Source organism: Pinus tabuliformis, chromosome 3_1 (genome assembly GCF_031772625.1).
Source record: "Pinus tabuliformis cultivar Carrire ecotype Pingquan chromosome 3_1, CPIR1, whole genome shotgun sequence".
Classification (NCBI taxonomy): domain Eukaryota; kingdom Viridiplantae; phylum Streptophyta; class Pinopsida; order Pinales; family Pinaceae; genus Pinus; species Pinus tabuliformis.
In genome coordinates this window covers 681,719,233-681,734,368 of record NC_142301.1, presented here as the reverse complement: position 1 = coordinate 681,734,368, position 15,136 = coordinate 681,719,233, and the positions used below count along the sequence as shown (strand labels likewise).

The 15,136-nt window shown below is 40.2% G+C and overlaps 1 protein-coding gene across 1 annotated transcript in view; it reads left to right on the top strand.

The window, feature by feature from the left end:
* LOC149188933 (defensin-like protein) overlaps window positions 1-14,116 on the top strand; it is a 170,550-nt gene extending 156,434 nt beyond the window's left edge. The window contains exons 4-5 of the mRNA XM_089411731.1: window positions 11,763-11,801; window positions 13,617-14,116. Coding sequence (XP_089267857.1) covers window positions 11,763-11,801; window positions 13,617-13,751 — 174 coding nt within the window. The 3' untranslated portion in view covers window positions 13,752-14,116. The remainder of the gene's footprint in view (window positions 1-11,762; window positions 11,802-13,616) is intronic.
* The last annotated feature ends 1,020 nt before the right edge of the window (window positions 14,117-15,136 follow it).

The following is a 15,136-nucleotide window of genomic DNA, read 5'->3' as shown; positions in this document are numbered from 1 at the left end:
AAAATGGTCGCTCCCGCTCCCGCTCCCCGCTCCCGCTCCCGCTCCCAAGTAACATTGACAAAAACAATAATTTCTAATGGGAGATCTGAGTTAATCTTCCCCAAATAGCTAACTATGGTGGCACTCGAAGTCCACCAAAATTAGCTTGAGTTTCACTTGAAACCCTTGAACTCTCTTGAGCTCCTTTCAATTGTCAATGAGATAGATAGAATAGAATGATTTGCAATTGAGTCTCCCTTCTATTTATAATTTTCCATGGAGCCTCCTTTTAGCTTGTAGATTCTCCTTTTTCCCCATTATTTTATTGGTGGGGTCCTTTTTCCTCTAGGATACTTTTTTGCCGCCATTTTGAATAAAATAATCATTTGCCTCCTTTCTCAATAAAATATTATTTTGCCGCCATTCTCCAATAAAATAATGATTTTCCTCCATTCTCCATTAAAATATTATTTTGCCACCATTTTCCATAAAATAATATTTTTCCTCCATTCTCCATTAAAATATTATTTTGCTTCCATTCTCCATAAAATAATATTTTTCCTCCATTCTCCATTAAAATATTATTTTGCTGCCATTCTCTATAAAATAATATTTTTATGCCTTTCTCCCACAAAATAATATATATATATATATATATATATATATATATTTATATATATATATAATATCGCCAAAAATGGTCAAAACTCCTTAGTTATTTTTGCATGCACAAAAATTGGGAATATTACAGTCCTCCTTGCCAAAAATAGCTTGTCCTCAAGCAATATCATCTTATGCTACCACTACACACACTAGCCTAATGCCAGGGTCCCAAATGAACCATTGCACTACTTCTCGTTGTGGCACCATCCCCACATGAATAAATCTCGTGACACCAAGGTCCCAAACCATCCTGACCCATTTGAAGCCTCCTTTGCTCCACTTGTCCCATAAGATAAAGTCGCCAAAATCCCTTTGCATAAGTAGAGCACCTTGACAATGTAAAATCCTGAGTACACCCTTGTGAAGTTGCCCTCCCGAGTGAACAATCTCGTGCACTTCAAGAGTAGACTCTTGAAGATGCAGTCCAATCCCTGTGCAGATGAACCCTCGTCTGCATGTGTTCCCCCTGATCTCCTCCTGTTGGACATCCTTCCATACTAGTGAAGTCCCCCAAGTCATCAACAGATCACTAAAGTTTGATGGAAGATTTGCATGATCTTCCCCTGTAGAAACCCGCTCACCCTTGAGGGTAGTTGAACTGTCACATCCTGTGATGCCCAGATCCCATGCCAGACTCAGAAGGGTGCCACCATGTTGGTGTTGCGCCACTCTAACTATGACATAATGCCCATTGTGCACAAACAATATCCTCCTCTCTTGGATCTTGATGGCAAAAAATATGTGAAGGCCAAGCTCATCCTGCCCAGGGATCTCCACAATGTCAATGTCTACCCATCCACTGTCAATCTCGGTCCCGAGTGACAATAGGACAAATTTGCCTCACCATAGAATGGGGGTCTCAGCGATCCCCCATGTGTCAAACCCAAGGTGAACTAGATCACCCTTTGCAATGATCCTACTCATCACGGGATGGAGCGTCCTACCAGCCAATTGAATCCCTATATCCCATAGCCAGATCTGCAGTGGATGAGTTCTGACTGCGATTGGAATCCACCTGTGCCTCGTCTCTGGTCCCTGCATGCTATCCATATACCTACTCCATATATCATGAATAGATTTGATGCATGCTAAACTACCCCAAGCTTGCCATACTACACAGTGACATTTGTTATCATGTCTCCTACAGTCGCCTCTCATCTCGACTACATGCATCAGCAGGGGAGTCTACCGCTCAATGCCTTGTGCTCCATTTAACTGTCTCAGATGGACCTCTCGTGCCCTATTGCTCATGAGGCAAGCATCAAGAGACAAGATCCAACTCCTCTGCACCTATGCGTGGTATCGAAGAGTGATAGATGTGTGGGCTCCAACAAGTATTTCCAAGAACTCGTACAGACGCTCACAGCTAGCTCTGTGTCCAATACACTCTCCAGAGTCCAAACCTAGATAACACTCCCGTAGTATGCAGCGCAACCCCGCACACGACTGCGCATCACCATGCACCGTCGTGCTCCTTTGTATACCGTTGTGCATCACTACATATACCTATACACCCATGGGTGCCATGGTCTAAAACTAAGTCAGTGGGTATCCGCCTACATCCTGTTAGTATCTCCATCTCCACTACCACACCTCCATAACCTCGGATGAGTGGATCTCCCCTCCTGAACCTCCTGGAGAGATCTGAAAGACACACCTCCCTAAGTGCCAGTGGCAGTGTCATTAAGGTGTTGCAGCTAGGTGACCTTTGCGCCCCACATATCTGCGAAAAATCCTCATTCCCATACAACGCTCTATCTGGTGGCTTGCCAATGCCACCTCCTATGATCAACATTTGCCAGAGTATGTTGGTCATCCTATGACCCCATGCCTGACCAACATGCCAAGTCAACTAATGGTGTCTGCGCACTCTCCTATCAATCCATCCTGTCACTAGTGTTGCTTGGGCATCTGATGAGTACCCGAAAGCGTGGGTGCATTCAGTCTTTAGATCCACTACCCTGCTAACACCATCACTAACAAAGCCCATGATGTGACGGGGAATCCCACCCGGATCTCAACAATAGTCTGGCCCTCTAGCCCCTTTGGTAATCCACGACATCTGCTAAACTGTTGCGATGGTTGTATCCAACCTCCTAGCCGGCTCCACAAGTACCAACTCAATACCTCTCGCCATCCAATCCCAAAGGAGGAATCAAATGTACAAGCTCTTGTGTATGGAACAAGCCCTCCATGCTAGTGTTGTGCCATACTCAGCTCAAGTCGCTCGCATACGCTCACCTGGTCATCCCCTATAGTTTGTCTAGATTAATTCCTCTCTCAGTCTATTGCATAAGTGTGGGCTAATAATGTTGTAGGCCCTGTCATCATGCTTCTGAAGTGAAATGTGTTGAATTCTCAGCATGTGCTCCCTAATGATGGCTGGCCCAAAAGATGACTGCCCATCCTCATCCACCATGGGCTCAGCATGAGTCACTAGCTGCCCCTTTGTAGGTAGCTCATCATGCATAACATCCTCATCAAGCTCATGTCCCTCTATGTGCTCAAATCTCCTCTATTGCCTCTCATCTGGCAGACTTGGGCATGTTACCACTCAAACCAGCAGGGGACCTAAAGGGGTTTCTAAGAGGGAAACTGTGAGGTTAAGGGTAACGGTGGAGGCTGAGCCCACTATCACCACATCTAAGTCTCCTTGCTCTTTATGGATTTTCACCTATGGGAGGAGTCCCGGTAGTTTAGGGATTCACTTGTAAAGTATATGTCAATGGATAGGTGAGAAGTGACCCTGGAAACCCTTTCCCAAGGATGGAGTGAAGAACGAAGCTTGCTTGCTCTTTAAGCAAGGGATTTGGTCCACCAGGGATAAGGGGTGAGGATTGGAGGGTTGAGGGAGAAAGGACAGGCTTATGAACAAGTTTCTCAATCCCTATGATCCTTGGGAAAATTGGATTCCCAAATGGTCCTTGACAAATAGTCTTTATTGAGAAGTGGGACCACATGGGGCCAAGTGGACCTAGTCCATGTTAGGGGATGGAATGTAGCAACCAATGATGTTCCTATCTTAGACAAGGTGAGGGGAAAGGACCAAACAAGAATACTTTCTTCAAAAGGTTGAATTGATCCTATTGAGGTCTACCCTTGGGAATGCCTAGGCACAATTCGATCCTAAAGCTAGGGCTTGAGATTCTAGGAGATTCCATTGTTAGAATTTCCTCAAATTTGGAGGAGAGGGAGGGGACCCACCAACGCAGTAGCCTATAGGAGATCAAATTTTTTCCTTGGGTCAATTCCCGGGAAATTGATGCCGCAGGTGACCTAATGGGGCTAGACTGGGGAAAAGGGGGAAATGGTTAAAAGAGGGTTGAAATGATCACCCGTTTTGAGGGATCAGTGCCTAGTTCACTTGGGGATATGGAGTCAAGGATAATGATGAGTAAGAACTTGGTTTCTTGATCAAGGAGGCCCAGAAAGTCAACTTCGTCCAATGTTGAGAGAAAGAAAAGAAAAGTGACCTTCAAGCATTTATACTTCAAAGAAAATGATGCAAGATTCTCGAGATAAATAAATCTCTAGGACATTTCATTCATATAACATTGGCCCATACATTAAATTAGCTAAAACATGCTCAATTCCACATTTTGATAATGCAGCAACTAGCCCTAATTTTAGCAGTATGCAACAACAAGAATAATAGAATCAAAATTTATTTACAACGTTATAGATTATATCCAACCAGCATTTCGTTTGCTCAATAAAGCTCCAAGACAAGGCAAATAGCCCAAATCCATACATCAAAATTCATCCATCTCCAAAAATATCCACCAAGGAAAAAGTGCGAAAATTTTCTATGATTAGAGAGATCCCAAGTCAAGTGATCAAGTGATGATACAAATGAATGTATCTAACATCAATATATAGCCTCCTAAGGAGTTCGAATTAGCCTATGGGCCTACATTAGCCCCTAATGATAAAATAATGTGCAAATAAAACCCCTATTGGTGACAAGCCCACCAAACTAGCTCATAAGTGTAAAAATAAGCCTCACAAGGGGCCAAATAATAATATGTGCATGTCGTAGGGCCCTCTAAAGGCTCAATAATATCCTGAAGTGCCATATTGAGGAATAAATTCCTCGAAATATGATGGACAAGGGGGTGGCCCCTTGTTCTCCAAGTAGTAGACCTGTGGTGCTCCCATTGGGTATGAGGGCACATAGATGACCCCATGGGTCTCCATATGAATCGGAGATCCTCTACAAGGGTCCAAGTGGTGGAATGAATGTTGCCATGACATTGTACAAGTCCTGGGACACCTGTCAAGAGTGTGGGGCTCTTGTGGGGGCCTGTTGGGCATAATGTACCAAGCATATCATCATCATCCCAAAAGTGGATCGCTAGTAATCTCTGAGTACCCATGAATATTTGTGGAGTATTGTCTGTTGCCGTGGAGGCTAATGGCTCTCTATGCACACCCTACATGTGCCAATGTAGTCCTCTGGGGTTAGGTTCCCATATAGGGAAACCAAACCCAAATAGAAAACACCTGTAATCCTGCATAAGATCCAATGCGTCCCCTAGGCTTCCAGTACAACCAGTCATTAAAATAATCGTGTAAAAAACTTACAAATCATGGATAACAACATGGATACTTCATAATGGCATGCGCTTCCGTAGTGGGCTTTGACATGTGCTAATGTCTCCAAGCTCCAAACGGGGTTAGCCAAGTACCTTATTAGGTGGTTTCAACCCTTAGAGGGGATTGTATGTCCAAGGTACATCCCTCTAATGGGGGGGGGGGCAAGTGACAAATAAGTGAGATGGAATAGGGAATGGGAGGGCCAGTCCTGGGCCACATAATGGGGCATAGGGGTAGCTAGATAAGGGAAAGCCCACACCTGGGTATGTAATGTATAGGAGCGAGCAGTCGTGGTACATGAGGTGCCCCAGCCTTGATTTTTCCACCCTTCTATATATGTCTTTTGCCTTTTATGAATTTTCCTTAATTAATTGCTCGGGGCTCAAAGGACAAGAGCATGATGTATAAAATATAGCAATGATTACCCCCTTCAAGGTAGGGCAGTGCATTTCCCTCCAGGGATTGGGACAATCATGGGTTCCTGATTGATAAAGGAAGCTCATCGAGGGCCTATGGAACCGGGGTGATGGCCATGGATTTGGGTAGAGCTCATGTATTGGCTTTTGCCCACGTGCTAATTATTTTGTCTCGGCCATCTTTTGCATTTTGTGGTACAATTTCTTGTTAAATGTGGCCAAGTATGTTTTTTCTTCTTTTTTTAGTTGATTCAACCTCTGGGGCATCATTCTAGGCCTAGCCCAAGGTGGGGGCAAGGGGATAGAGAGGCTAGCTCTATGCGGACCCAGAATGTGGGCCCAGGTGGGAGAAATGATGAATGGGATATAATGAATGGGAAGGGAGTAATGTATGTGCGTAAAGGAGCGGGACCATGCACCCAAAGTCGGGGTTTCCCAAGTAGTACCACCCTAGAACCAAATGGTCAATAAAGGAGATTGCACGGGACTAAGATTCAAGGGTAACAACCAAAAGAGATCAAGGAGACAAGAGTACAAACTAAGCCCACTCTTTCCGCCAAATCCCCCCATCAATCCATACCCAAAAGTATCCATGATAAATAAACCCAATACTCAATTATCAAATGACAAGACATACCTTTAGATTTAGGAGGCCCACCTTGAAATATAAGATCAATACAGGGGGGTGAGGGACCACATGGCTGGTTCAGGTGGCAGAGAAATGGCACAAGGAGCTAGCAGGAGGCATCAAGGGGCTGCTGGCTGCCAGTTGAGACTCATCATAGAGAAAACAATTCTCCTGGGGATATCACCCACAAAATGGTGGGTAACAGGGCCCATGCCAGATGTTTTGGTTCCCACTTGTACCTCATCGATGGCTGGCCCAAAAGATGAATACTAACTCGCCTCAACTATCTCTATCTCTTGAGCCATGGGAGGGCTCTCCAAAGGTGGAAGCTTATAATCCTCATGGTATAGATCTGAGCTATAATACTCCCTATGATCATGTGAGTCAATAAGCGCCCCGTATGTTACCTTGCCAACCATGGCCCCTTCTATCTCCTTCCCACTCTACTGGTCAGAGTCCCTTGTTCCTTGCCCTTCTTCAATTTTTGCAGCTTCATGTAATGGTTCTAATGATGTTTGTAGGGTTATCCTAGGGCTTGTTTCATCTCCTTCTTCAGGGTCTTGAGTTTTAGGTTTGTAATTTTTTTCTCTCTTTGCCATCTCTGATGATACCAATGCTTCCATGAGTTTTGTCACCTTCAAGAAAGGTCTGTTATAGTCTTCAAATTTCTGAGCAAATTCTTCTTGTCTTGGAAACATTTTAAGTCCCACAGCTGGCCAAGAATGTGGGTCTGATACCACTGTAATATTCCCTCTGGGAAAATCCAAAATGAATACGGATTTTTCTGAGTTTAATATGTTTCTTCAATTAGAGATCTTTGTCAAACATATTGTAGGTATACTGCTGTCAGTACATTTCTGGTTTCTATTTTATTTTTAAATAGACATGTGATGCCAAATGAATACTCAGGGAAGTGTCTCAAATCAACAATATGGCATTCATATGACAACCACCAATTATGTAAACCACTACTAGGAGCATACCAAGAGATATATTTCAGATTTCTCTAACTGATATAATGGCTGTACATAAAACCTCCAACTGTGAGATACCCTCCTTGGGATGTCTCCAATTCCTTCCCTCAAATTCTGAGTTCAAACTGAGCTTTCAGTGGCACCTTTGGTCAACAGTTTAAAGGCACATGGCTGTAGGTGTGCTTTTCAAGGTTTGAATTCCAAATGAACGTATACAGTGAGCCATATAGACCAAGATCATGCTTCAGATTTGAATTAACAGATTTGTAATGATTTTAGGAACATACGCAATGCTGATATGAGCAAGGAATATACGCATGAACAACCTTTTTCTAATTTAATATGAAAATACATAGTGGATGACAAGAATGAAGGAACCTTTTGCACATTCTAGCTTTTGATGTTGCATCACCACTGCATTCTACAGGTATATGGACCAACGTTCACCTGCCTTTATCCTCTACTACAGCCATACAATACACTTCAGAATACGTTCAACAGTCATAAGGTTTATGTAACTTTCCCAACTGATGCATAGGCCCCTTTAACACGCACTTCTTGAGTCAACTCGATCACAGAAATCAGGGATAACGTCCCACAATGCTCACGACCAGCAATAGAAGGTATTATGCTCTTAAAAGACTGAAAATTGGTCCCCACAAGGAGACACCACACCCAGCACTCAGCAAATGACAAGCTTGACCCACTATTACCAGAACTCGACCCCTTCTTTACGTGTATCACACGCAACCTTGGAGTGACATAGATACCCAGCTCGTGGGTTGGGAAACTTGACCTGGTTTGAAGTTGAATTCGGCTGAGAAAAAGACCAGATAACTCAGTCTCTTAATAACTAAATTTCCACTCAGCCTCAGAAATCATATGCTTTGCTCTTGGCTCAACTCGTTCTCTTGGCACTAGGCAAAATCGACCTTGGTGATGGGTGAATTTAACTCAGACTTCGGCCTGCTTGGAGAAGGGTATTTGACCTCTTTGGAGAAGACTAATCAACTCGACGTCTAGATGGATAAATGAATAACCTTGCAAGTGAATCACAAAGAAAATAAAATTCTCATCAAATCTGAAGAGAAGATTCAATCAACCAAACCAATAAGCTCTAATGGGAGATCTGAGTTAATCTTCCCCAAATAGCTAACTAGGGTGGCAACTCAAAGTACACTGAAATTAGCTTGAGTTTCGCTTGAAACCTTTGAACTCGCTTGAGCTCCTTTCAATTGTCAATGAGATAGATAGAATAGAATGATTTGCAATTGAGTCTCTCTTCTATTTATAATTCTCCATGGAGCCTCCTTCTAGTTTCTAGATTCTCCTTTTCCCCCATTACTTTATTGGTGGGGCCCATTTTCCACTAGGAGACTTTTTGCTGTCATATTGAATAAAATAATCATTTGCCTCCTTTCTCAATAAAATATTATTTTGCCGCCATTCTCCAATAAAATAATGATTTTCTTCCATTCTCCATTAAAATATTATTTTGCCGCCATTCTCCATAAACTAATATTTTTCTGCCTTCCTCCCACAAAACAATATTCTCTTTTTTTATTTATTTAATATCGCCAAAAATTGTCAAAACTCCTTAGTTATTTTTGCATGCACAAAAATTGGGAATATTACATCATGACAGCTGGAAATTCAAAATAGCTGAAGATGGGGAAGTCATATAAAATTGGGCACTCCACATATGAAGATGTTTCGAGTAGCTTGTTGCATCCTACTGTTTAAATTTCTTTAGGAGATAATCAACAACTTGGATCCTTTGTAATCTGAATGTGTGTGGGTATAGAGTCTAGACAACAAAGGGGAACCATTGTTTGAGGAGGTACATGTTCAATGTACATGGGGATTTATCGAACAACCAATGGTATGTTGGTATATCTTGTGATGTGAAGAGGGCGAGACAGATTCTGAACTTCCTAGAATGTTGAAAGCAAATTTGCTAGCTGGAGAGTGCATGAAATACCATCAAGCAAAACGATATGAGGCCACAATAGCTCAATAAAACACTGAACAGCAAGATTGCATGGGCAAGAGCAACCTAACATTAATTTTGAATTAATTCCTCTTTAGCAAGTAGCAGTGCTGGGCCAAAAATTATATTTTTACAAGAGAAGCTGAAATGCTATCAAGGTTGCATGGGTATGAGAGTTCACCAACTTATGAAGTTTGTAGTGTTTGTTACAGTTCTTCAGAAAGTTGTTATGCTGGTAGAAGGTATGGCTTCTATTCCCTATCTGTCTATCTATCTATACCATAGTTTTCAAAATCGGTTGGTCTGAACGGAAAACCGGTCAAACTGGCCGGTTCATTAGCCCTGGCCATCAAATCGGTTGAAAAACCCGGTTTTCTGAGTGACGCACTAGTTTTTTGGTCTGACCGGCTATAAACTGGCTGGTTTATGAAAGAACCGGTCGGTTTTCCCATAAACCGGTCGGTTTATTGCTAGGCCAGCTACGGACCCCACAGAATGCAGTTTTGTGAGTTTTGATGTTGTTTTGAGGGAAATTTGGGGTTGTTTCCCTCCAAAAACAACCGCTCCAAGAAAAAGATGCCTCCCTTCTCATTTGCCTCACACATATCAACCCTAGCAACAATAGCAATCAATGGTAATGGCAAGTAAAAGTGACATTTCCTTTATTTTTCATTTTCATCTATTTACTTAAATTTTTAACATTACCATGAAATGACTCAGGCTGTTTGAGAGTGGTTTTAACTTTTGACCTCATTGGATTTCATATGGACAAACTAGAATTTTAGAGTTCACTCAAAATTCAGTAGACTTAATGGTTTTCAGGATTTCATGGTTTGGGGGTTTGCAATGTTTCCATTTGATTTTATCATGCATGAGGGTATGAGATTGGCATTTGATCAAGAGCATGAAGCCCTTTAAGAACCTTGATGTTGGTGGCATTGATTTTTGAACTTTGTTGATGTTGGTGGTATTGATTGTTGAACTCCTCTACCATGGCCTTATCAAGAATGTACCCTTCACTCAAAGGAAAATAATTGGTTAGGGATGCTAAGCTTTTTCTACCACATTATAAGGTTGAGGAGATGAACCCTTCACTCAAACCAAAATCACTTGTTAGGAATGTTAAACTTTATCAATTTCTATCATATTATAAGGTTGAGAATTCCAAGTCTGAAGACTTTGAGCGAGATGATGTTTATGTATCTCTTGCTGATAATCCCATTTTTAGTTGCATTGAATCAATGATGATCATGAGTGATCATGTTGATCAGTGATTTGTAGTTTTGATGTCTATTTCAGCTGCTACTACTACCACTACTGCTAAGGTTGCAGAGGCGTTTTAGGTGTCTTCAAACACTCAGCCAGATGATTTATGTAGCTCATGTTGATGATCTTGTCTAGTAGTGGTGATGAGCTTGATCACGATGAGGAGTGATCACGCTTATCACTGATATGTAGACTTGTAGTAGGCCAGTGACCCCATAGCTTATAACATTGTTTTTTGACTCTAGAGGCCATTTAGAGCCTCATTGATTCTGTTTCTTATATTTATTGCACTTGGTGCCAATTTGATATATTCACCTTTACCTAGTATATAGATGAGCAAACTCTGCATATTTTATCTCCATTGGTTTGGGCTCATGGTTTTAAATCTTAAAAATATTTTTTTTTTCATTAAAAACTAATTATTTCATGTATATTTTTAAAGATAGGTTCATTGAGATCTGACCGGTTCCGGTTTGAAACCTAGTTTGATTGGTGGACCAGTCTGGTCACCGGTTCCGTTTTTTAAAACTATGATCTATACACATGCATATATCAATCTATTGCACAAAGGGAAATAAAAATATTCAAAATATCTCAATTTTTTTAGTCCAGAGAACAATTGTATAATCTTGATATTCAGTGCCCATCTTTTCATGTCATTACCTGGCAGTGCCAGTGATGAGAAACAAGACTTATCTTAATTCAGTAATAGTTTTACAAGCATTCCCCATTAACGGGCAAATAATGACACTGGTACCTTCCTAACAGAATTTTGCTTGAATGAAAACCCATATTTGGTGTGCATCTTTTGGTTGAAATGGTTAATAATTTATCCCAGGGATGGTCTCAAGCCCAAGAGAAAACAACACAAATAAGGTGAGCCGTTATCATTGATCAATGTGAAAGTAATAAATACTAAATGTCTACTCGCAGAAGTACATTAATGGTATCGATTTCATGTTTGATTTTTCCTATTCCCGGGGTTTGAATGAGCCTTTTTTCTAAAATGAATTGGTTTCTTAAAATGTATTGTTGGGTATGGTCGGCCATCACCTATGAGGACAGCCCCAAACTACCCCCTTTTATTTTTCCTCTATGTCCCTTTTATTTCTTTCTTTACAGTGTTTTTTTTGTTTGGTAATTCTTTTGGTTTCTGCTTATATCTGTGCAATTTAAAGTTAAGATAGACTTACATCTTCAACTTCCTATTGCAGTCACTGATCCATTATCTGATTTTCCTTTGCTAACAGGAATGTTACAATGCATGCATCACAGGCTGTGCTTATAAGGTTAGTGCAGAGACAGATGATTGACTAATTTTCTTTCAGAAGGCAAATTTTAGGGTAAATTGATGAGATTGATTAAAATGAAAATAACAATCAATTGAATACTTTGTGTTTGTAAGCTGTAAAAACCATAGAATATGCATTATTCTTAATCTCCCATGCATAGCATATTATCTTTACATGATATTTCTTATACTAGTTTTGTTTCATCCAGTAGAAATTCATGGAGTTACTCTCATTACATACATGCACTGGAAATAATTTAAGTGGTATCTTTTTTTCTTCTTTTTGAAAAATACATCCTATTACAGAAAATTATTTACTTCAGTAAATCAAAAGTGAAAGGGTATATATAATGGACGTTATATCCTCTTCCTCAATGCTACTAAAGCAGAAATAAAATGAGAATAAGCTACTTCATCTAGAGACTTCACATCCTTAATCAGCAAAGGACCTTTGGCCAACAACTGCATATGTACTTTATCCTGCCAGATGGTACAGAAGCAGTCAAAGAACTGATCTCATTATCAAAAACCGATCTTCAACTGAGCTTTCAGAGGGTATACAGAGCAGAGATCCTCAGGCAACACCAAATCCCAATGAAAGAGGAATTAACCAATGGGGTTTCCTTCCAATGGATCCTTCACTGAAGGGAAATGGATCTTGGATGTACTTCCAGCCACTCTTTGCAAACTGACACTCCCAGAAGATGTTCTTCACTGTCTTGGAGCATTGGCAAACTGGACAAAGACCGTTATGTAGCCCACTCTTTGCCAACCTGACTTTGGAGGGGAGCCCCTGATAAATGCCAGCCTTGCACAAATGCTGAATGATTCTCCTCGTTTTCCAATTATTATGATAAACAGAAGATCATAATTAGGCCTTCTAAATTGTCTATTTTGAATACATGAGAATCAGATAGTCTCTTTCATTGGTCCAGTTGAGTCTTTCATGAAAGTGGATAGCATCTAGTGCTTTTGAAAATAGTTCTTTTTTAATGATATATTCACCATGCTCAGAAATTGTGATGATGCCAATAGAATGAAATTTAAGTTTAAACCTCTTTAAAAGCATAGATTTCAAATTTGCAAATATGTAAAGATTGAAAAAATGATATTGCAGTTCAGTGTTTCATGTTTGGAATTTCTTTTGATTCTTGCACTTTTCCTACTCATGCTCTCTCGTGATCATATTCTGTTGGATTACAACCGGTATCATATTTTCCATCTCACTTCCTATACTTACAGCTAACGAATCAGCCTATTTTATTATGATGTTATGATCCAAGGTCGAAATTGTATATGCCTTGTGCACTCCATAATCATACTAATAATATACTTGGGAATCCCATTTGGCTGTTTTACAGATCTAAGGGACTTAAAATTTCTTCCTTTTTATCTTGATTGTGGACTTTATATGAAGTTTAAATTTCCAATCTTCATTTGACTGCAAAGCTAGTATATGAATATGTTCAACGAAGTCTCAAAATTGGAGTTGATCCAATTTTATTAAATGCCCCCGTTGTGGAGATGCATATTAGGGAGCACAAAATATGAGGGTAGATATGAACTTAGGTTACAGTAGATTTTATACAAGATATGGACTTAGGTTATAGTAGATTTTTTTTTGTCTCTAGGTGCTATAAATGCAGGGCAGCTGATTCAATTTTATTTTATGCTCACGTTGTGGAGATTTTAGGTAGTACAAATCTAAGGGTAGATCTGAACTTAGGTTACAGTAGTTATTGTACAAGATATATTGGACTCTGTAGCATTGGAATTTTCTTTGCAATAATCTGTATGTGTACCGATGATGCAGTTCAATATTCCCATGGAAGAATTGAATGCTCTCCACCGAAACAGATCACCAAAGCCTGAGAATGTGAAGAAGACGCTTGCTATGCCAACAGTGGACATTCCGTGTGCAGATGATGTGACATCCACATCAGCATGATTAACTTACTAACAATTCAGCCAGAGATTTTGAAGTTTTGTTGCTAGGCAATGTAAATGAAGACTTTTAAGTTTTAACAATACATAGCATGAGGCACTGCAATTTTTTTGGTCTCTAGGTGCTTTAATGCTTAAGAAGTCCGGTTGCTTGTGCTTGGAAAAGGACCAAGGACAAATATGCAACAGATGGTTAGTGAAGCTTGTTCCCATGTTGTAGTTGGATGGCTGTATTGACATTTAGAAGAGTATGAACACTTGCTCCTGGAGGATGTTTTACGTGTTTTAAATGATGTCATTCTCAATTTTTTCTTTGGATTGTACTAATTTGACACCATTCAAAATAAATTTTGCAGAATTCTATAATAATATTAACAGCCCTCTGAAAGGATCCAAATTGTAGTCTATCTTTATATTCTTTGGGTTTCTTTTGCTGTCCATAAATAATTATGGACATCTATGTAACTGGGATTGAGTGTATCATGTATGCTAACTGTTGACTGTGATGCTATTATTTTTTATTAACTGCTGTAACAGACAATTAGAATAAAAAATTGTATGGGGCTGTAAATATTTTGTAAATGATAATAGTTTGAATAAAGACATAGGAAGCCTATGAGCTTGGAGGAGAATTTAGTGAGAGATTACAGATACGTAGGCATCTGGATTCATACTGTATCTTTTCATCTGATAGAAACGGTTAAATTTTTGTTTGATGAAAATGCTGCGACTATACTTGTATGACAAGGATCCATCTCTTTCTGATAGAATTATTTATTTCATCTAGCTGGACTGAATGAAACAGCATACAGTGAGGAACAACATTATTTTCGACTTTCTACTAAACCACCTCCAAGAGTATTGCAGAATGAATTGACCTCGTGAAAAACTGGTGTATGCAAAGTTCAAACATATTAATTACCCAAAGGCAGATGATTCATCCAGATTGATTTGCATGGCTCCTTGTAGTTCCATCTACAACACCTTCCAATTAGTAGCAAAGGAGATATCCTTGGCAGTTTGTCTCTGGATAAACTGGGCCAACTCCTCTAGTTTGTTCCAGATGTTTCCCAAATCCCCTCAGATTCTATCCACGCGAGTCAAATCACCAAAGGCTCCTTGTTTTCCTTGTCTTTGGCATGTAGATTATTTTAATAAACTATGATCTCATTTCTCAGATATTTGCTGGAATTGAAGGCCAACACACAATTTGCAATGCTGTCTTTTGTGAGGAAGGCATTTGATGCCTTTTCCTCCATCCCTGCCTATAGTTCAGCAATTTTTCTGTGACAAACTTTAACTTCTTGTTGGACCTCATTCATATTCCCTTTGGTAGCTGGCCAGCAGTTGCATGAAGCCATGACTGAAGAAATGAAATAGCAGGACCAG